Source organism: Rhinoraja longicauda, chromosome 41, assembly GCF_053455715.1.
Source record: "Rhinoraja longicauda isolate Sanriku21f chromosome 41, sRhiLon1.1, whole genome shotgun sequence".
NCBI classification, from domain to species: Eukaryota; Metazoa; Chordata; class Chondrichthyes; order Rajiformes; family Arhynchobatidae; genus Rhinoraja; species Rhinoraja longicauda.
Window position 1 is genome coordinate 2,636,145 of NC_135993.1, and position 21,008 is coordinate 2,657,152.

The window sequence follows — 21,008 nt, forward strand, 5'->3', positions numbered from 1 at the left end:
TCGACCTGAAACGTCACCCATTCCTTCTCTCCTGAGATACTGCCTGACCTGCTGAGTTACTCCAGCACTCTGTGAAACGTCACCCATTCCTTAGAAACATAGAAACATAGAAAATAGGTGCAGGAGTAGGCCATTCGGCCCTTCGAGCCTGCACCGCCATTCAATATGATCATGGCTGATCATCCAACTCAGTATCCCGTACCTGCCTTCTCTCCATACCCCCTGATCCCTTTAGCCACAAGGGCCACATCTAACTCCCTCTTAAATATAGCCAATGAACTGGCCTCAACTACCTTCTGTGGCAGAGAATCTCTCCTGGGATGCTGCCTGACCTGCTGAGTTACTCCAGCACTCTGTGAAACCTCACCCATTCCTTCTCTCCTGCGATGCTGCCTGACCTGCTGAGTTACTCCAGCACTCTGTGAAACCTCACCCATTCCTTCTCTCCATAGATGCTGCCTGACCTGCTGAGTTACTCCAGCACTCTGTGAAACCTCACCCATTCCCTCTCTCCATAGATGCTGCCTGACCTGCTGAGTTACTCCAGCACTCTGTGAAACCTCACCCATTCCCTCTCTCCATAGATGCTGCCTGACCTGCTGAGTTACTCCAGCACTCTGTGAAACCTCACCCATTCCTTCTCTCCTGGGATGCTGCCTGACCTGCTGAGTTACTCCAGCATTTTGTGAATTGTGACATTAATATAATTAGTCACATTTTTTAAAAAAGCACCTGAAGTCACATGCTGGGTATTCCCCGAGTTAAAAAATTCGGTGTGGAGGCGGAGTTTAAAGAGATAAAGTCCCCAGAGTGTGGTTGGGCTTTTAATAACTAACCCCACCCACGAAACGACGCTTCAATCTTCCTGTTGGTGGTGGTGGTAGCAGTGAGATCTGTCTGCTCTGTCTGCACTGTCTGCTCTGTCTCTCGCTACTATGGCCGAGCTCTCGTACAATTTCAGGAGGCTTCACGAATTGGACAGATGCAGGTTGAACAAGATGCAGCTCAAGGGGCAGGACGCCAAGGCCGGGCTGGAGGCCGAGAGGCTGGACAGTGGCATCGACTCTATGCCGGAGGGCAGCGTGAACAGTGTGACAGACCAAATGGACAACCTCAAGGTCCGCTCTGACAACGTGGAAGAAAACCCAGCCCAGAACTGGACTCAGTTCAGGAGCGAAGACGGCGACACGTAAGTGGTCCACTTTTAATGCAACGTGTACCCTCTTTGATGCAGTGTGCTTTTGGTAACATAATACACCTTCAGGTATGCGTGTGTCACAAAGAAATGCTGGTTTAAATGGAAGGTAGACACAAAATGCTGGAGAAACTCAGTGGGTCAGGCGGCATCTCTGGAGAGAAGGAATGGGTGACCTTTCTGGTCGAGACCCTTCTTCAGATGCTGGAACTGCAGATTGCTGGTTTAAGTCGAAGGTAGACACAAAATGCTGGAGAAACTCAGTGGGTCAGGCGGCATCTCTGGAGAGAAGGAATGGGTGACCTTTCTGGTCGAGACCCTTCTTCAGATGCTGGAACTGCAGATTGCTGGTTTAAGTCGAAGGTGGACACAAAATGCTGGAGTAACTCAGTGGGACAGGCAGCATCTCTGGAGGGAAGGAATGGGTGACCCTTCTTCAGATGCTGGAACTGCAGATTGCTGGTTTAAGTCGAAGGTAGACACAAAATGCTGGAGTAACTCAGTGGGACAGGCAGCATCTCTGGAGGGAAGGAATGGGTGACCCTTCTTCAGATGCTGGAACTGCAGATTGCTGGTTTAAGTCGAAGGTAGACACAAAATGCTGGAGTAACTCAGTGGGACAGGCAGCATCTCAGGAGAGAAGGAATGGGTGACCTTTTGGGTCGAGACCCTTCAGATGTTGGAACTGCAGATTGCTGGTTTAAGTCGAAGCTAGACACAAAATGCTGGAGTAACTCAGCGGGTCAGGCAGCATCTCGGGAGAGAAGGAATGTGTGACGTTTCGGGTCGAGACCCTTCTTCAGACTGATCTTTACAGACTCATCTTTAGATTTTTAGATTTAGAGATACATTTAGAGATATGTTGTTACATCGAATATATATAATCTGAATATATACTATGTGAAGATAGATAATCTGAAATTATATGGTTTGAAGAAGGGTCTCATTTCCATGTTCCCCAGAGATGCTGCCTGACCCTCTGAGCACTTTGTGTCAATCCACAAAGTTCTCTCCAGCACTTTGATTGAAAATATTCTTTGATGCACGCAGATCAACGAGTCGATTACTGGAATCGAATTTGTACCTCGCCTTTGAAACCCCTGCTGATGTAGTTTTGTTTTCACAGTTGGAAAAGTGGCGGCCGATTGATTGCCCACCACGATCAAAGACAGACACAAAATGCTAGAGTAACTCAGCGGGTCGGGCAGCATCTCTGGAGAGAAGGAATGGGTGACGTTTCGGATTGAGACCCTTCTTCTCGACCCGAATCGTCGCCCGTTCCTTCTCTCCAGAGAAGCTGCCCGACCCGCTGAGTTACCCCAGCTTTTTGTGTCTATCTTTGGTTTAAACCAACATCTACAGTCCATTCCTATACAGTGTGTAGATCAAGCAGGTTGTTAAGACGAGCCTAAAGTGTCCATGAGTGTTATGGTGGAGTAAGAAATGTAAAGGCAAATGAGGAGGACTTTGATGGGTGGGGTGGGGGGGGGGGGGGGGGGGGGGGGGGTGAGAATGAGGAACCCAACTCTACAGGATGTGGTTGAATCATCTTGCAGATGCATTGAACGGGAAGCTGGCCTCATGGGGCGAGAGAGGGACAGAAAGGTTTTGTGACTGGGGGGAGTCACCAGATGCTGTGGGAGGGGAGAGTCTAGGAGCAATGCTAGCACAGCCAGGTGGGCCGAATGGCCTTCTCCGTGTAATTTTCATTAATCAGGTGTGAAAATCCTTTTACAAAGAACACAGATGAGTACATCACACGCCCAGGCCTTTTCCGCCCACGATGTCTGTGCTGAACCTGACACCAAGCGAAACTCCTCTCTGCCTGCACATAACCCATATCCCTCCCTCCCCTGCATATCCATGTGCCTCTTGAATGTCAGCATCGTGTCTGCCTCCACAACCACTCCTGGCAGTGTGCTCCAGGCCCTCACCAACCTCTGGGCAAAGGTAGACACAAAATGCTGGAGTAACTCAGCAGGTCAGGCAGCATCTCGAGAGAGAGAAGGAATGAATGGGTGACGTTTCGGGTTGAGACCCTCCTTCCAAAGTTGTAAATAGTTGTTTAGTTCAGAGATACAGCACGGAAACAGGCCCTTCGGCCTACCGAGTCCGACCAGCGCATTAACACTATCCTACACTAGGGACAATTTTAAAACTTTATACCAAACCAATTAACCTTCAAAGCCTGTACGCCTTTGGAGTGTGGGAGGAAACCGAAGTTCTCGGAGAAAACCCACGCAGGTCACGGGGAGAACGTACAAACTCCGTACAGACGGCGCCCGTAGTCAGGATCGAACCCGGGTCTCTGGCGGTGCAAGCGCTGTAAGGCAGCAACTCTACCGCTGCGCCACCGTGCCGTTGTTGGTAGGATGTTTTTTTGTCTGAACTAATATCCTCTAATCCAGGCAGCATTCTGGTAAGCCTTCATAAAGCTCTTGGAAATTTCCCATGGACAAATATTGGGAAAATCCCCAAACCTCCTGAACCACTAACTGGCTTGATTGTTATTGGAAAAGATGGTGTGATCTTGTAGAAAATCTCCGCTCTGTGAATCGGGAACATGAGTCACAGTCTCTACCAGGCCCCTGCCAACCTCGACTAATAAATAAATATTTGATGTAAAACCAAACCGCTGGAGAAGCTCTGTAGGACAGGCAGATCTGTGGAGGAAAACGGATTGATGAGGCTTCAAGTTAGGATCCTCCTTCAGATTGATTTCCCCCCACAGATGCTGCCTGACTCACTGAGTTCCTCCAGCAATTTTTTTCCTTTTTCACTCAGGATTCCATCATCTGCGGTTTCTTTCACCTCCAACAAAAGTGTGACTGAAAAACTGACTGTACGATCCAGTTCAGTGCAGTTTAGTGTATTGTCACGTACAGTGTCTCAATACAGTGAAAAGCTTATTGTTGCGAGCTATACAGCCAACAGAAAGACAATAGGCAATAGGTGCAGGAGGAGGCCATTCGGCCCTTCGAGTCAGCACCGCCATTCAATGTGATCATGGCTGATCATTCTCAATCAGTACCCCGTTCCTGCCTTCTCCCCATACCCCCTGACTCCGCTATCCTTAAGAGCTCTATCTAGCTCTCTCTTGAATGCATTCAGAGAATTGGCCTCCATTGCCTTCTGAGGCAGAGAATTCCACAGATTCACAACTCTCTGACTGAAAAAGTTGTGGTTACGTGATTACAATACATGTATACAGAAATACAAATCCTGTATCGTGACAATAGGTGATGTAAGAAAATAACTGCAGATGCTGGTACAAATCGAAGGTATTTATTCACAAAATGCTGGAGTAACTCAGCGGGTCAGGCAGCATCTCAGGAGTGGGTGGTGGAGCAGCTGCCTAACTGCGTCAGAGAACCGGGTTCCATTTTGACCTCTGTTGCTCTCTGTGTGTGGAGTTTGCACGTTCTCCCTGTGACCGCATGGGTTTCCTCCGGGTGCCCTGGTTTCCCCCCACATCCCAAAGGCGCAAGGGTTTGGAGGTTCGTCAGTCCTAAATTGCCCCTGGTGTGTAGGGAGTGGATGGGAAAATGGGAAAGAAGGCAGGGTGACTGGAGTGGTACAATACACTACAATACAATATATCTTTATTGTCATTGTACAGGGGTACAACGAGATTGGGAATGCGCCTCCCATACGATGCAATAATTTAATTAGCTAGTCAGTATTAATTATTAATTTAAACAACCCAACGAAACAAATTGTAACAGTTTTAAAACAGAATAAAGTGCAAGTAGATCTGTGCCGGATCAGGAGAAATATATGCACAATGTGGGTGAGGGGGGGGGGTGGGGTAAGGGCATTACTAGTGACTCAGGTCCCAGGTAACATAGAACATCTCAAAGATGGTGGCCACAAAATGCTGGAGTAACTCAGCGGGTCAGGCAGCATCTCGGGAGAGAAGGAACAGGTGACGTTTCGGGTCGAGACCCTTCTTCAGACTGATGTGCAGTCTCACAGCAGCGGGAAGGAAGGACCTCCTATATCTCTCCTTCACGCACTTGGGGCACTTGTGACAATAAACTAAACTTATCCTCATTCTGTAACCTTATTCTCCCCAGTTTAACCAGCATGATCTTGATGGGCCGAACAGCCTCTTGTCGTGCTGTCTCTGTATAAATAGTGTGAACCGGACAATGGTACCTAAAATGAAAGTGCCTTCGCTGAAGTTTCGCTTTGGTTGAAGGATGTCAGTGGGCTATAAGGAAGTTCTAGATTCAACAGATTCCCTTTTAACTTCCTTGTCGCTGTTTTGAAACCGCTGGGGCCTTTTTACGGTAATAATCGGTTCAGGAATTTCCCTTTGCTGGTGGCAAAGTAAAAGAACATTCCCCACTACCTTTCGATCCCCAGCAGCTGGCTGAACTGGAAACAGTTACCACAGGCAGTGGGAACAGCCAGTGACTAGTAGAACCCGTGTGGGAAATAACTGCAGATGCTGGTTTACATCAAAGGTGCACACAAAATGCTGGAGTAACTCAGCGGGTCAGGCAGGCATCTCTGGAGAGAAGGAATAGGTGACATTTTGGGTTGGGGGTATATTCCCCAGAGATGTTGCATAACCCGCTGAGTTACTCCAGCTTTTTGTGTCTATCTTTAGTCTAAATGCAAGTTGTCTTTGGAGATGTGTAGGAAAGAACTGCAGATGCTGGTTTAATCCAAAGATAGACACAAAATGCTGGAGTAACTCAGCGGGTCAGGCAGCATCTATGGAAAAAAGGTATAGGTGACATTTAAAAAAAGAAAAAATTTAAAATTATTTTTATTTTTGAAAAGCATATGTACAAATAGAAATAAAAGACACATTTGTTACAGAGTTCTTACATAGCTTCAATTTTTAAATTTTTAAAGAGAGAAAATAAAAAAATAAAGAAGAAAGGGAAAAAAAAGGAAAAAAAAAACTATAAACTATTGGGAAGAGAGAATAAGAGGATTAAAAAAAAGATATAACTATAAAAATTAAAGGGAGTAGATCCGGGAGACAATAACCACAGTTGTACATCCAACCCCTAACTCAAGTTTCAACTTTTAATTAAAAAAATTTATTTTAGTCCTGTGCCAAACCCATCTACTTTTCTAAAAATTCAATAAATGGAGACCATATTTTAAAAAATAACTCAAGTTTGTCAATTAAGGCAAATCTTATTTTTTCCAAATGCAGGGTCTCTGTCATTTCCGTAGTCCACATTTTAATTGTGGGGGTTATTGGTTTTTTCCAAAATTTAAGTATTAATTTTTTCGCAGTTATTAGACTGTAATCAAGAAAATGTACCTGACTTGTTGTAAAGTTTGTAGTATGTTCTGATAATCCTAATATAATTAATTTTGGATCCATATCCAATTGCTTGTTAATAACTTTAGAAACTATTTTTAAAATCTCGAACCAGAAGTTTTGCATTTTATACAAGGTATAGGTGACATTTCGGGTCGAGACTGAAGAAGGGTCTCGACCAGAAATGTCACAGAGATGCTGCCTGACCCCGCTGAGTTACTCCAGCATTTTGTGTCTTATCTTTAGTCTAAATGCAAGTTGTCTTTGGAGATGTGTAGGAAAGAACTGCAGATGCTGGTTTACACAGAAGATAGATACAAAAATGCTGGAGTAACTCCTTTTCTCCAGAGATACTGCCTGGCCCACTAGGTAGCAGAACCCTCCCTGGGCTGTGGTTTCTCTGTATCCTCGTTGCTCATGTTTCTCTCCTCCTCTCCTGTTTTAACGCAGGTTTCTTCACCTGGCCATTCTGCACGGCTGCCCAGACATCGCCCTCGTCCTCCTGAGGACCGACCTGAGCCTCATCAACCTGTGTAACTCATCGCGACAGGTGAGTGTGTTCCTCCACCCTTGCCCCCCCCCCCCCCCTGCTCACTAACGCTGGTCGCCCCTGGTCCATCAGTCCCCTCTGGTGAACTAAAGGGGTTGGACACGTTAGAGGCAGGAAACATGTTCCCAATGTTGGGGGAGTCCGGAACAAGGGGCCACAGTTTAAGAATAAGGGGTAGGCCATTTAGAACTGAGATGAGGAAAAACTTTTTCAGTCAGAGAGTTGTGAATCTGTGGAATTCTCTGCCTCTGAACGCAGTGGAGGCCAATTCTCTGAATGCATTCAAGAGAGAGCTAGATAGAGCTCTTAAGGATAGCGGAGTCAGGGGGTATGGGGAGAAGGCAGGAACGGGGTACTGATTGAGAATGGCAAATAATTCCACAGATTAATGATTTAGATGAAGGGATTAAAAGTACCATTAGCAAATTTGCAGATGATACTAAGCTGGGGGGTAGTGTGAATTGTGAGGAAGACGCAATAAGGCTGCAGGTTGACTTGGACAGGTTGTGTGAGTGGGCGGATACATGGCAGATGCAGTTTAATGTAGATAAGTGTGAGGTTATTCACTTTGGAAGTAAGAATAGAAAGGCAGATTATTATCTGAATGGTGTCAAGTTAGGAGGTGGGGGAGTTCAACGAGATCTGGGTGTCCTAGTGCATCAGTCACTGAAAGGAAGCATGCAGGTACAGCAGGCAGTGAAGAAAGCCAATGGAATGTTGGCCTTCATAACAAGAGGCGTTGAGTATAGGAGCAAAGAGGTCCTTCTACAGTTGTACCGGGCCCTGGTGAGACCGCACCTGGAGTACTGTGTGCAGTTTTGGTCTCCAAATTTGAGGAAGGATATTCTTGCTATTGAGGGCGTGCAGCGTAGGTTCACTAGGTTAATTCCCGGAATGGCAGGACTGTCGTATGTTGAAAGGCTGGAGCAATTAGGCTTGTATACACTGGAATTTAGAAGGATGAGGTGGGATCTTATTGAAACATATAAGATAATTAGGGGATTGGACACATTAGAGGCAGGAAACATGTTCCCAATGTTGGGGGAGTCCAGAACAAGGGGCCACAGTTTAAGAATAAGGGGTAGGCCATTTAGAACGGAGATGAGGAAGAACTTTTTCAGTCAGAGAGTGGTGAAGGTGTGGAATTCTCTGCCTCAGAAGGCAGTGGAGGCCAGTTCGTTGGATGCTTTCAAGAGAGAGCTGGATAGAGCTCTTAAGGATAGCGGAGTGAGGGGGTATGGGGAGAAGGCAGGAACGGGGTACTGATTGAGAGTGATCAGCCATGATCGCATTGAATGGCGGTGCTGGCTCGAAGGGCTGAATGGCCTACTCCTGCACCTATTGTCTATTGATTCACCGCCCTCTGTCTAAAGACCAAATATCTGTTCTTTTATTTAATGTTATTTTCTCTTTGTTTATTACCTTCTCTAGTCCCCACTGCACCTGTCGGTTATCCTGAACGTGCCGGAGGTGACCAGGGAGCTGGTGCAGGCAGGCGCCACGCTGGAGAGCGCGGACAGCCACGGGAACACTGCGCTGCACCTGGCCTGTGAACAAGGGAACCCGGAGTGCATCAGCCCGCTCCTCGACCCAATCCTCACTGGATCCAGAGGCCAGCGGCAGGACCTGGATCGGCGCAACTACAACGGTACTTACTGAAGGAACTGCAGATGCTGGTTGACACCGAAGATAGACACAAAATGCTGGAGTAACTCAGCGGGACAGGCAGCATCTCTGGATAGGAGTGGGTGACGTTTCGGGTCGAGACCCTTCTTCAGACTTCTCGACCCGAAACGTCACCCATTCCTTCCCTCCAGAGGTGTGGTCTGTCCCGCTGTGTTACTCCAGCAATTTGTGTCTACCATCGGTACTTACTGAAGATTTACCAGGAAGTTGCCAGGACTCGATGGCCTGAGCTATCGGGAGAGGTTGGGCGGTCTAGGGCTTTATTGCATGGAGAGCAGGAAGATGAGGGGTTTTCTTATAGACTGTATAAGATCACGAGAGGAATAGATCGGGTAAATGCACAGTCCTTTGCCCAAAGTAGGGGAATCGTGAGCCAGAGGATGTTGGTTTCAGGTGAGGACAAAATATATAATAGGGACATAATGTTCCCAATGTTGAGGGAGTCCAGAACCAGGGGCCACAGTTTAAGAATAAGGGGTCGGCCATTTAGAACGGAGATGAGGAAAAACTTTTTCAGTCAGAGAGTTGTGAATCTGTGGAATTCTCTGCCTCAGAAGGCCGTGGAGGCCAATTCTCTGGATGCATTCAAGAGAGAGCTAGATAGAGCTCTTAAGGATAGCGGAGTCAGGGGGTATGGGGAGAAGGCAGGAACGGGGTACTGATTGAGAATGATCAGCCATGATCACATTGAATGGTGGTGCTGGCTCGAAGGGCTGAATGGCCTACTCCTGCACCTATTGTCTATTGACATGAGAGGTTACCTTTTTCACACAAAGAGTGGCGGGTGTATGGGACGAGCTGGCGGAGGAGGCAGTTCAGGTGGCTACTATTGTAATGTTCAAGAGATATCTGAACAGGTACATGGATAGGGTGGGTTTAGAGGGTTATGGGCCAAGCGCAGGCAGGTGGGATGAGTGCACATGGGGTATGTTGGTTGATAGGCATGGGCAAGTTGGGCTGAAGGGCCTGTTTCCGTGCTATATCTCTAAAGTAAATTAAATGTCCCTGCTGAACATGATGCCAAGTTCAACTCCTCTCATCTACCTGAACATAATCCATATCCCTCCATCCCCTTTGGTAATGTCTTTGGTGTCTGGAGTGTGGTGTGGAAGGATGGTGCGTGTGTGTGTGTTTCAGTGAACTAAACATTAAAGCATTCCTCCTTTGGTTACAGGCTACACGTGTCTACATATCGCGGTTATGAGAGGCCATTACGGGACAGTTCAGAAGCTGCTGGATGCAGGAGCCAACATTAACACTCAGGTGAGTCTTCTGGTAGACACACAATGCTGGAGTAACTCAGCGGGTCAGGCAGCATCTCTGGAGAGTAGGAATGGGTGACGCTTCGGGGCGAGACCCTTCTTCAGACTGATGTCAGGGGAGGGGAGGGGGCGGGGAGGATGTGGAGTGGAGGAGGAATCTTGACCTCGCTGTGAAACCTGGCTGTATCTCTAACCAACAGATGCATTTGGGTTCCCGATCGGACTTTGCTAGCTTTACTTTGCACTAAACGTTATTCCCTTATCGTGTATCTGCACCCTGTAAATGGTTCGATTGTAATCGTGCGTTGTCTTTCCGCTGGCTGGATGTCGCGCAACACAAAAGCTTTTCACTGTACCTCGGTACACGTGACAATGAACTACACTGAGCTGACCCCCGTGTGTGTGTGTGTGTGTGTGTTGGCAGGAGCCGAGCAGCGGGCGGACACCTCTGCACCTCGCAGTGGAGTTCCAGCTCCGGGACATGGTTCTGCTCCTGGTGGAGCGCGGAGCGGATGTGAACCGGCTGATGTTCAACAGCTGCACGGCCTTCCACCTGACCGCAGGCCGGCCCGACCTGGAGATCCACAACCGGCTTTTCCAGCTGACCAACTCCTCGCTAATACCGCTCCCAGAGTGGTCGGACACCGACTCCGAGACGGACTGGGATGGCCAGTCGGACTGTGAAGTGAGTGTCGAACAAACCTCCACCTACACCAGTGCTTCTTAAACTATTCCAGTGTCATCCACCCTTCGATTTATTCACAAAATGCTGGAGTAACTCAGCAGGTCAGGCAGCATCTCGGGAGAGAAGGAATGGGTGACATTTCGGGTCAAGACCCTTCTTCACACTGATGAAGTCTTAAACTATTTCAGTGTCATTCACCCTTCAGTCTTTATCACAAAATTTCATTCACCCTCAACTAACTTTTCTTATGTTTTTTGGTAATTTTTGTCTTATTCTCCCTTGTGTATAATTTTTATATATATTAAGTCATCCACTCTTCATTCACCCCTCTAGTTTCATTCACCCCAAAATAATTTAATTCACCCTTTGGGTGAACCGTTCACCAGTTTAAGAAGCACAGACCTAGACATCCCTGTTACTGCAGGGAATGTGGCCCAAGCTGTTTCGCAGTGATCTCATCAGAGCACTAAACCAGGCTGTCTTGGGGGCCAGGCTAAGTCTAGGTTAGTTTAGAGATATAGTTTAGAGGCTCACCTGAGTGTTAATGTTGGCTCATGCATCCAGCAGCTTCTGAACTGTCCCGTAATGGCCTCTCATCGCCGCGATATGTAGACACGCGTGGCCTGTAACCAAAGGAGGAATACTTTAATGTTTGGTTCACTGAAACACACACACACACACACAAACATAGTCACACACACACACACACACACACACACACACACACACACACACACACACACACACACACACACACACACACACACACACACACACACACACAAACAGTCACACACACACACGCACACAGACATAGACACACACAAACATAGTCACACACACACACACGCACACACAAACATAGTCACACACACACACACATACACACACACACACACACACACACACCCCGCCCTTCCACACAACACTCCAGACACCAAAGGCATTACCAAAGGGGATGGAGGGATGTGGATTACGTTCAGGCAAAAGGAAAGGAGTTGAACTTGGCATCATGTTCATCGGGGACATTTAATTTAGTTTAGTTTAGAGATACATCGCGGAAACGGGCCCTTCGGCCCACCGGGTCCGCGCCGAACAGCGATCCCCGCACACTAACACTATCCTACACACACCTGGGACAATTTACAATGTTTACCAGTCGGACTGTGAAGTGAGTGTCTCCTTGTTCATGACCCTCCCACTAATGGAAACATCTCAGCGTCTCCCCTGTCAAGCCACCATGAGGTCTTGCACGTAGACACAAGGAACTACAGAGCTGGTTTACCAAACAAGTGCTGGAGTAACTCAGAGGGGTCAGGCAGCATCTGTGGAGAACATGGATAGGCGACGTTTCACAGAGTGCTGGAGTAACTCAGAGGGGTCAGGCAGCATCTGTGGAGAACATGGATAGGCGACGTTTCACAGAGTGCTGGAGTAACTCAGAGGGGTCAGGCAGCATCTGTGGAGAACATGGATAGGTGACGTTTCGGGTTGGGACCATGTTCTCCAGAGATGTTGCCTGACCCCACAGAGTTACTCCAGCACTTTGTATCGTTGTAGGGACTTGTACGGTTGACTAAGATCAGCCCTCGAAGCCTGCTCTCCCACTCAGTGAAGTCACGCTAGTCCCACATCCCAACCCCATCTATGATATTTGGTTCTGGATCCTCTGGTCTGGTTCAATACGATTCCAAAACGCCATGAGATTGTAGTATTTGAGCAGGGGAAGGATGTGAAGAAAAAGATGCTAACCTTTTTCTGATTTGTGTTTTGCAGATGCCTCTAGATTACGATGATCTTCAGATAGGAGGCCACTCACTCCACTGAATCGCTGGTACATCACAGTGGACCTTCTCAATCCAACGATGACAACAACCACGTCATTAGAGTAGAACGGGACCAGCAGACAACTTCGCCTCCACGCTGGTTCACTGCCTCTCCTGCTTCTCCCTTGAGAGGGCCGCGACAGCCTTGAGTCCAAGCACGAGACATCGTCGTTCGCTGCCTCCCCACAGGCTCCACGCCACTCGGTGTGTCGATGGAGGGTGAAAGAGATTGGCTAAAGCAGTAGAGGGACACACAAGGACATGAGGTGGACGGGCAGAGAAACACCAGGAGCTTCTTCAAACCCGTTGCTAAAGACTTCCAACCCTCCTGTGATAGATTGTTCCACGCTTTGCTGGACTCTGAACACGGTGGATGTGTATTAACTGACAAACAAGACTGGAAATAGAGCTGGACGTGTGCCTGGTCTTGCTGCCCTGTCCCTCCCTCCCCCCCTCCCTCCCTCCCCTGGACTCTTGAGCATCAAGCACATGGAGTTGTGAAATGAAGGCCATGATGTTGGATTGTGATTGGGTTTAGATGTTGCCCAATTGACTTGGGGTTTGGGGTGGTCTAACCCAAGTTGGCGAATCCCTTCTGTTGACTCTAGCCACAAATCTGCAGGGAATTAAAGTCACTTCATCCCAGTTCTGGCTCGAAAGGGGCAGTCCCTTCACTCACGGGATTATCACGCACAAAGTCACTGGAGAGAGAACGAGGGGCAATAGTGCTGATTCTGACCACGGGACGAGCAGCCTCTGCCCTGTACTAAGCTAGCGTTTCTCCCATCCCACTGTAGCTCAGCTCCAGAACTCAGTAACTGCACAACAATAGTATATTCCTTAAGAAATAAAGACCCATTAAAATGCTGGAGTAACAAGTCAGGCAGCATCTCTGGAGAACATGGATAAATGTTTCGGGTCGGGACCCTTCAGCCTAATTTCCAGAAAGCTGGAAGAAAGGAGGGGCAGGGCTAAGCATGATGGGTAATAGGTGGATACAGGCGAGGCTTGGAGGCGGTTGATAGTTAGATGGTTGAGTACATTCTTCTCGAGGGACGTGATTGCTGAGAAGGCAGTATCACTTCCCAGGGTAACCGCTAAGATCATCCTTGTTCTTTCTCACCAGCCACAGATCAACCACACAAGTGACGCCCTTTGTAACTCCCATACGACTTACTGCTTTGGGTTTATTCTGCGTCTGTTTTAATGGCGGGACCAGTGTACACATTCAGGCCGCTGCCAAGCCCTGACAGCCAGGCAGCTGCTGTGGGGGTGACAGCTAGGTAGTTTCTGCAACATACGATACGATAGAACTTTATTAATCACAGGAGGGACATCGGCCACAGACACATCGGACACTAATCCTTTCAGTCGTACTAGAGTGAGTTAGAAACTATGTACATTTGTTTAAGGACAGTAGGGAAGCTGAAATGAAGACTGAATATTGTAGATAACATAATTATTGTTTATCTTTGAATATGCAGTCATTAGTGCAAGTGTTCATTGATTAATGGGCAGTACAGTAAGACTCTGATAATCCATTACCCAACTATGGGGCAGTCCCAATGGTTTGGCACCAAGCTCCCTAGATTGCTGATATCCATAGACACGAAATGCTGGAGTAACGCAGCGGGACAGGCAGCATCTCTGAAGAGAAGGAACGGGTGACCCGTTTCGGGTCGAGACCCTTCTTCAGACTAACTCTGACTAACTCTGCCTGCAGCTATAACCTTGCCTTTAAACTGTGTATAGCTCTGTCTATAACAATTCCTATAGCTGTCTACAACTATCTATAACTAACCCTGCCTCTAACGATAACTCTGCCTATAACTCTGTTCCAGCACACCCTTCAAACTTGCTGGGTCCATTGGGAAAATATTATTCTGCCGTTTATCATAGCTAGCTAGCTAGATAGAGCTCTTAAAGATAGCGGAGTCAAGGGATATGGGGAGAAGGCAGGACCGGGGTACTGATTGTGAATGATCACATTGAATGTCGGTGCTGGCTTGAAGGGCCGAATGGCCTATTCCTGCACCTATTGTCTATTATCATCTGTAAAAAAAGAATTAAAATTGCTATCAAAATGTCTGCAGGTCTGGCACTGCAAAGTCGTGAAAGTGCCAGATTAACGGGAGTTTACTCTACAGTGAAGTGGACGGTGTGTTCAAAGATTATTTAAAGACCAGCGTACAGGGTTAGATTATCAGCCCGCTGATATTTTACCAACAGTTTATAGTTTAAGTGCAGTGCCATTTCCCTTTGGGCTGAGATTATTTATTGAAGTGATTGAACGATAACTTGGTTATGTACTCTACATGGTTGGAAGAGATAGATTGATCTATCAAATTCACCATGGCAACCCATAATCCAACCCGTCCATCCAGGTCATGTCCCAACACTGCCAAAAACTGCAGTAGACCTGCGCAGTGGTAGAGTTGCTGCTTCGCAATGCTTACAGCACCAGAGACCTGGGTTCGATTCTGACTACGGGTGCTTCTCTGTACGTTCTACGTAGGTCTTCTCCGAGAACTTCGGTTTCCTGCCTCACTCCAATGGCGTACAGGTTTGTAGGTTAATTGGCATGGTATAAATGTAAAGCCTGTCCCTAGTGTAGGATCGCTGGTTGGTGCGGACTCGGTGGGCCGAAGGGCCTGTTTCCACGCTGTATCTCTAAACTAAACCAAACTGAAAAGGGAGAAGGGAGAAGTTTCTCTCTGGTCACCAACCCTGCCCCAATATCTGCCATCCCAGCCAACCAGGATCACGCTGACCAAGTGTTCTCTGTTAATCCAGCTTTTGTTTTGTACAACACAATCTCAATACAGGTCAGAATCCTATTTACCCCTTCCCAATGACGAAACTATTCTGATCAGGAAGTAGAAGACTGAGTCTCGATGAAGTTGAGGGTGAACGAAGGGCGAGGGCTTGAAATAGTTGTGATTCACCAATTATTGTATTTATATATCAGCCTGTAGAGGCCTTGCACTGTAAATTAAGGGAGTGCCACAGACCCTTCCTGCAATGAATATCCTTCCAACTGTTGAAGACTGTGTTACTGTGGAAATGGTACCATTGTATGTACTGAAACCAGAGGATTTACAAAAACGAACTTGCATCTGTAATATAATGACCGACAAACTTTATTTTTATACAATAAACAACAAAAAGTAGTCAATGCGTGCTGTGTTTTGGAACGAGGATATGGTGAGGTTGTGAAGCTTTGGGTCGGGGCAGAGTGTTCGTGGAAGGACAGAGGTGACATTTCAACTTATTTCATCCTGCTGTTACATCCTACCACCCAGCTGTATGCCTTGGACCCAGCTTCACCTGACACTGATGGTGTTGGATTCAAACCAATGCTGAAGAGGATTAAATCAATCTTGCATAGGCGATAGACAAGTGTCCAAGAGTGGTTTATTGTCATATGTCCCAAACCGAACAATGAAATTCTCACTTGCAGCAGCACAACAGAATATTTAAACATAGCACACTGTAAATGAAGAAAGTTCACTGTGTGTGTGTGCGCACATATATAGACATACATGTATAGGAAAATAACTGTAGATGCTGATACAAATCACAGGTATCACAAAATGCTGGACTAACTCAGCGGGTCAGGCAGCATCTCTGGAGAGAAGGAATGGGTGATGTTTCGGGTCAAGACCCTTCTTCAGACTGAAGAAGGGTCTCGACCCGAAACGTCACCCATTCCTTCTCTCCTGAGATGCTGCCTGACCCGCTGAGTTATTCCAGCATTTTGTGTCCAGCAGAAGAAGAAGGCAGGCACGGGTTACTGATTGTGGAGGATCAGCCATGATCACAATGAATGGCAGTGCTGGCTCGAAGGGCCAAATGGCCTCCTCCTGCTTTCTATGTTTCTATAAGTGATAGAAGCAGAATTAGGCCATTCGGCCCATCGTCTACTCCGCCATTCAATCATGCCTGATCTATCTCTCCCTCCTCCTATCCCCATCCTCGTGCCTTCTCCCTGTAACCCCTGACACCCGTACAAATCAAGAATCTATCTCTGCCATAAAAAAATATCCATTGACTTGGCCTCCACAGCCTACTGTGGCAATGGAATTCTACAAATAGTTGTTGGGAACATGGGGAGAATCAAGTGGGATTAGTGTGGTTGATGGTCAACATGGACATGATGGACTGAAGGGCCTGTTTCCCTGCAATATGACTCTAGAATTGCAGCTTGCAATGTTTCACTGGTTCATGTAAAAGACAATGAAAACAACTAACTAGAGAATGGCGATGAGAAGTTTCTTTAGCCAGAGGGTGGTGATTCTGTGGAATTCATTGCCACAGACAGCTTTGGAGGCCAAGTCATTGCATAATCTTAAAGCGGAGTTCGCTAGTTTCCTGATCATCAAAGACATCAAAGGTTAAGGGCAGGAGAATGGGGTTGAGAGGGAAAAATACATCAGCCATGATCGAATGGTGGAACAGATTCTGGGCCAAATGGGGTGGCAAAGTGGCCCAAAGGTAGAGTTGCTACCTCACAGTGCCAGAGACCCGGGTTCGATCTTGACTACATAGAAAATAGGTGCTGGAGTAGGCCATTCAGCCCTTCGAGCCTGCACCGCCATTCAATATGATCATGGCTGATCATCCAACTCAGTATCCTGTACCTGCCTTCTCTCCATACCCCCTGATCCCTTTAGCCACAAGGGCCACATCTAACTCCCTCTTAAATATAGCCAATGAACTGGCCTCAACTACCTTCTGTGGCAGAGAATTCCACAGATTCACCACTCTCTGTGTGAAAAAAAACTTTCTCGTCTCGGTCCTAAAAGACTTCCCCCTTATCCTTAAACTGTGACCCCTGGTTCTGGACTTCTCCAACATCGGGAACAATCTTCCCGCATCTAGCCAGCACTACGAGCGCTGTCTGTATGGAATTAGTACGTTCTCCCCGTGACCTGCGTGGGTTTTCTCCGAGATCTTCGGTTTCCTCCCACACTCCAAAGACAGGCAGGTTTGGAGGTTAATTGGCTTGGTATAAATGTAAAAAACTGTTCCCAGTGTGTGTAGGATAGTGTTAGTGTGCGGGGATCACTGGTCGGCGCGGACTCGGTGGGCCGCAGGGCCTGTTTCCGCGCTGTATCTCCAAACTAAAAAAAATGGCCTAATTCTGCTCCTACGTCAATAGTTGCAAACCTTGCCCAGCTTATCAGGGCAGAAATCAGCAAACATATCATGGGCCAGTTAAAGAATAGAAATGTGCATGCCAGCACTTTATTTGCGTATCAAGATTCAAGTGCTTCAGTTTGAGACTTGCCCTTGGTTACACAACATATGAAGTTAAGTCATGACTTCTTGTTACAGTGCTGTTGCATAATTTAGTACAATCCATTCATACATCACAAGATAATGAATCATCTCAGGGTCCTCAACATATCTAAGATATTGGTGGATAACAGGATAAAGGTTACTGATAAACTAACTTACATTGTAGAAAGCCACATTTCATTTAGTAAAGGCTGGGAGTACTCAGCAGGTCAGGCAGCATTTGTGCAGACAAAGCTTTCCACTCTACCTAGTCCAAGATGCAAGAGGAGGCCATTCAGTCCCTTCGTGCCAGCACCGCCATTCACTGTGATCATGGCTGATCATCCACAATCAGTACCCCGTTCCTGCCTTCTCCCCATATCCCTTGACTCCGCTATCTTTAAGAGCTCTATCGAACTCTCTCTTGAAAGCATCCAGGGAATTGGCCTCCAATGCCTTCTGAGGCAGAGAATTCCACAGATTCACAACTCTCTGGGTGAAAAAGGTTTTCCTCATCTCCGTTCTAAATGGCCTACCCCATATTCTTAAACTGTGGCCCCTGGTTCTGGACTCCCCCAACATCTGGAACATGTTTCCTGCCTCGAGTGTGTCCAATCCCTTAATAATCTTATATGTTTCAATAAAATCCCCTCTCATCCTTCTATGAGTTTAGTTTATTGTCCACGTGACAATTAACTAAACTAAAATACCTTGGTGCACATGACAATAATAAACCTAGCCTAGCCTAACCTAACTCTGTGACATCTGCTTCAGACTCTGTGACACCTGTTAAAATCATCTCCCTTATCCATGTTCTTCAATATTTTAGTGTCGTTCATCTGTAAAATCCCACTGTTGTGTTGCAGATTGGGACCACTAACGGAGGCCATTTGGCCCATCAGGATTGAGGCTACTCTCCACTCCTTCCCGCTCCGCCGAGCTCTTTCTATACAGCCCTGTGCACTTATTCTTCTCCAGTTCCCGTTTGAAACTACATGCTTTCACTGCCCTTTCAGGCAGCTTCCCACAGATCACCGTTTGAAGAAGTGTCTAGCCCTCTCTCGCCCAGTCAGAGTAGTTTTTGCACTGAACCATTGAGCAATATCGAGCATCCTGCTTCAAGACAAAAAAAAGACCTTCGATCTTTTTATATCTGAACTACGTGGGTGCAGCATCCATGCCGACCGACCTTGCTTCACACCCACTCAAACGCTCAGTGGAAAACTGCAGAGTTTGCAAAGGCCACCGAGTCATCCAGCACACACGAGCCTCCTCACAGGTGTGCGGGTGAGACGGCAACGGTTATTCAAGAGTCACCAGTAGACACGAGGAACTGCAGGTGTTTCTTTAAATAAAAAAATAATGATAATGAATCATCTCAGGGTCCTCAACATATCTAAGATATTGGTGGATAACAGGATAAAGGTTACTGATAAACTAACTTACATTGTAGAAAGCCACATTTCATTTAGTAAAGGCTGGGAGTACTCAGCAGGTCAGGCAGCATTTGTGCAGACAAAGCTTTCCACTCTACCTAGTCCAATAGACAATAGGTGCAAGAGGAGGCCATTCAGTCCCTTCGTGCCAGCACCGCCATTCACTGTGATCATGGCTGATCATCCACAACCACTACCCCGTTCCTGCCTTCTCCCCATATCTAGCTCTCTCTTGAATGTATTCAGAGAATTGGCCTCCACTGCCCTCTGAGGCAGAGAATTCCACAGATTCACAACTCTCTGACTAAAAAGTTTTTCCTCATCTCTGTTCTAAATGGCCTACCCCTTATTCTTAAACTGCGGCCCCTGGTTCTGGACTCCCCCAACATTGGGAACATGTTTCCTGCCTCTAACATGTCCAACCCCTTAATAATCTTATACGTCTTATAAGGAATGGGTGAAGTTTCAGTTTGAGACCCTTCTTCAGACCCAAACATCACCCATTCCTTCTCTCCAGAGATGCTGCTGGTCCCGCTGAGTCAGGGGAGAAAGAGACTAGAGATATGGAAGGGTAAGGTGTGAAAACAACAGAATCAAAGCAGACGGTAATCAAGAACATGCAGAATGGGTCATTGTTAGCTGGGGGGACGGGGATAAGGAGGCATACAAACAGGCATACAAATCAAAAATAAAAACAGGCACCTGCTGAATATTTCCAACATCTGGTTTTATTTCAGATTTCCAGCAGCTGCAGTTTTTCTTTATAATTTGGGATGCATTTTACAAAAGAAGAGTGCTGCTACTCCAGCACTTTGTGGATTTTTATTTGCAAATTGGCACCAGAAATTCCTTGGTTTTGCATTTAGACCACTAAAGGGTATCCTTAGGTTTCCCTCTCCCAGTCTCAGTCTGAAGAGGGGTCTCGACCCGAAACGTCACCCATTCCTTCTCTCCAGAGATGCATCTGTATCTGTATCTTGACGTATAATCACCATCACTGGTTGTTGGTTGACACAAAATGCTGGAGTAATTCAGCGGGTCAGGCACCTATCTCCTCAAGGTACTGTCCACTTTGAAGAAGTTCTCCTATGAGATGCTGCCTGACCTGCTGAGTTACTCCAGCATTTTGTGTGTACCTTCAATTTGAACCAGCATCAGCAGCTATTTTCCTACACGTCACTGGTTGTCGCATACATAAGGATGTTGGCTGACCCGCTGAGTTACTCCAGGGTTTTGCAAAATGCTGGAGTAACTCAGCAGGTCAGGCAGCATCTCAGGAGAGAAGAAATGGATGATGTTTCAGGTCAGTCTGAAGAAGGGTCTCGATGTTGGCTGACCTGCTGAGTTACTCCAGCATTTTGCAAAATGCTGGAGTAACTCAGCAGGTCAGGCAGCATCTCAGGAGAGACCCAAAACGTCGAGACCCTCCTTCATACTGACCTGAAACGTCACCCATTCTTTCTCTCCTGAGATGCTGCCTGAGCTGCTGAGTTACTCCAGCATTTTGTGAAATAAATACCTTCGATTTGTACCAGCATCTGCAGTTATTTTCTTACACTACTCCAGCATTTTGCGTCTACCTTTGATTTAAACCAGCACCTGCAGTTCTTTCCCACACATGATGCCTGACCCGCTGAGTTACCTGCAACTTTTTGTGTCTATCTTTGGGCTAGAGGCAAGTTGTCATTAGAGAAACAAATAGACTACAATGTCCATCAGGCTTTGCGCTGGCGCATGCGCAGTAACTGCCCTCCCGCAATGGGAGCCCACCCAGCAAGACGCTGCGCGCTGATTGGCCTGG

General features: G+C 47.0%; 1 protein-coding gene across 1 annotated transcript; it reads left to right on the top strand.

Moving 5' to 3' along the window:
• Nucleotides 1-917: 917 nt before the first annotated feature.
• Nucleotides 918-15,621, top strand: LOC144611695 (NF-kappa-B inhibitor alpha-like). Its single transcript, XM_078430921.1, has 6 exons — nt 918-1,189; nt 6,933-7,032; nt 8,464-8,680; nt 9,893-9,981; nt 10,405-10,665; nt 12,442-15,621. Exons 1-6 carry the CDS (start codon nt 936-938, stop codon nt 12,490-12,492), a joined length of 972 nt encoding a protein of 323 aa, XP_078287047.1. The 5' UTR covers nt 918-935; the 3' UTR covers nt 12,493-15,621.
• The last annotated feature ends 5,387 nt before the right edge of the window (nt 15,622-21,008 follow it).

Coding starts and splice junctions, on each gene's coding strand:
- LOC144611695 (XM_078430921.1), top strand. CDS start 936: ATGGCCGAGCTCTCGTACAATTTCAGGAGGCTTCACGAATTGGACAGA. Junction 1,190..6,932: donor AGGAGCGAAGACGGCGACAC/GTAAGTGGTCCA, acceptor GTTTTAACGCAG/GTTTCTTCACCTGGCCATTC. Junction 9,982..10,404: donor GAGCCAACATTAACACTCAG/GTGAGTCTTCTG, acceptor GTGTGTTGGCAG/GAGCCGAGCAGCGGGCGGAC.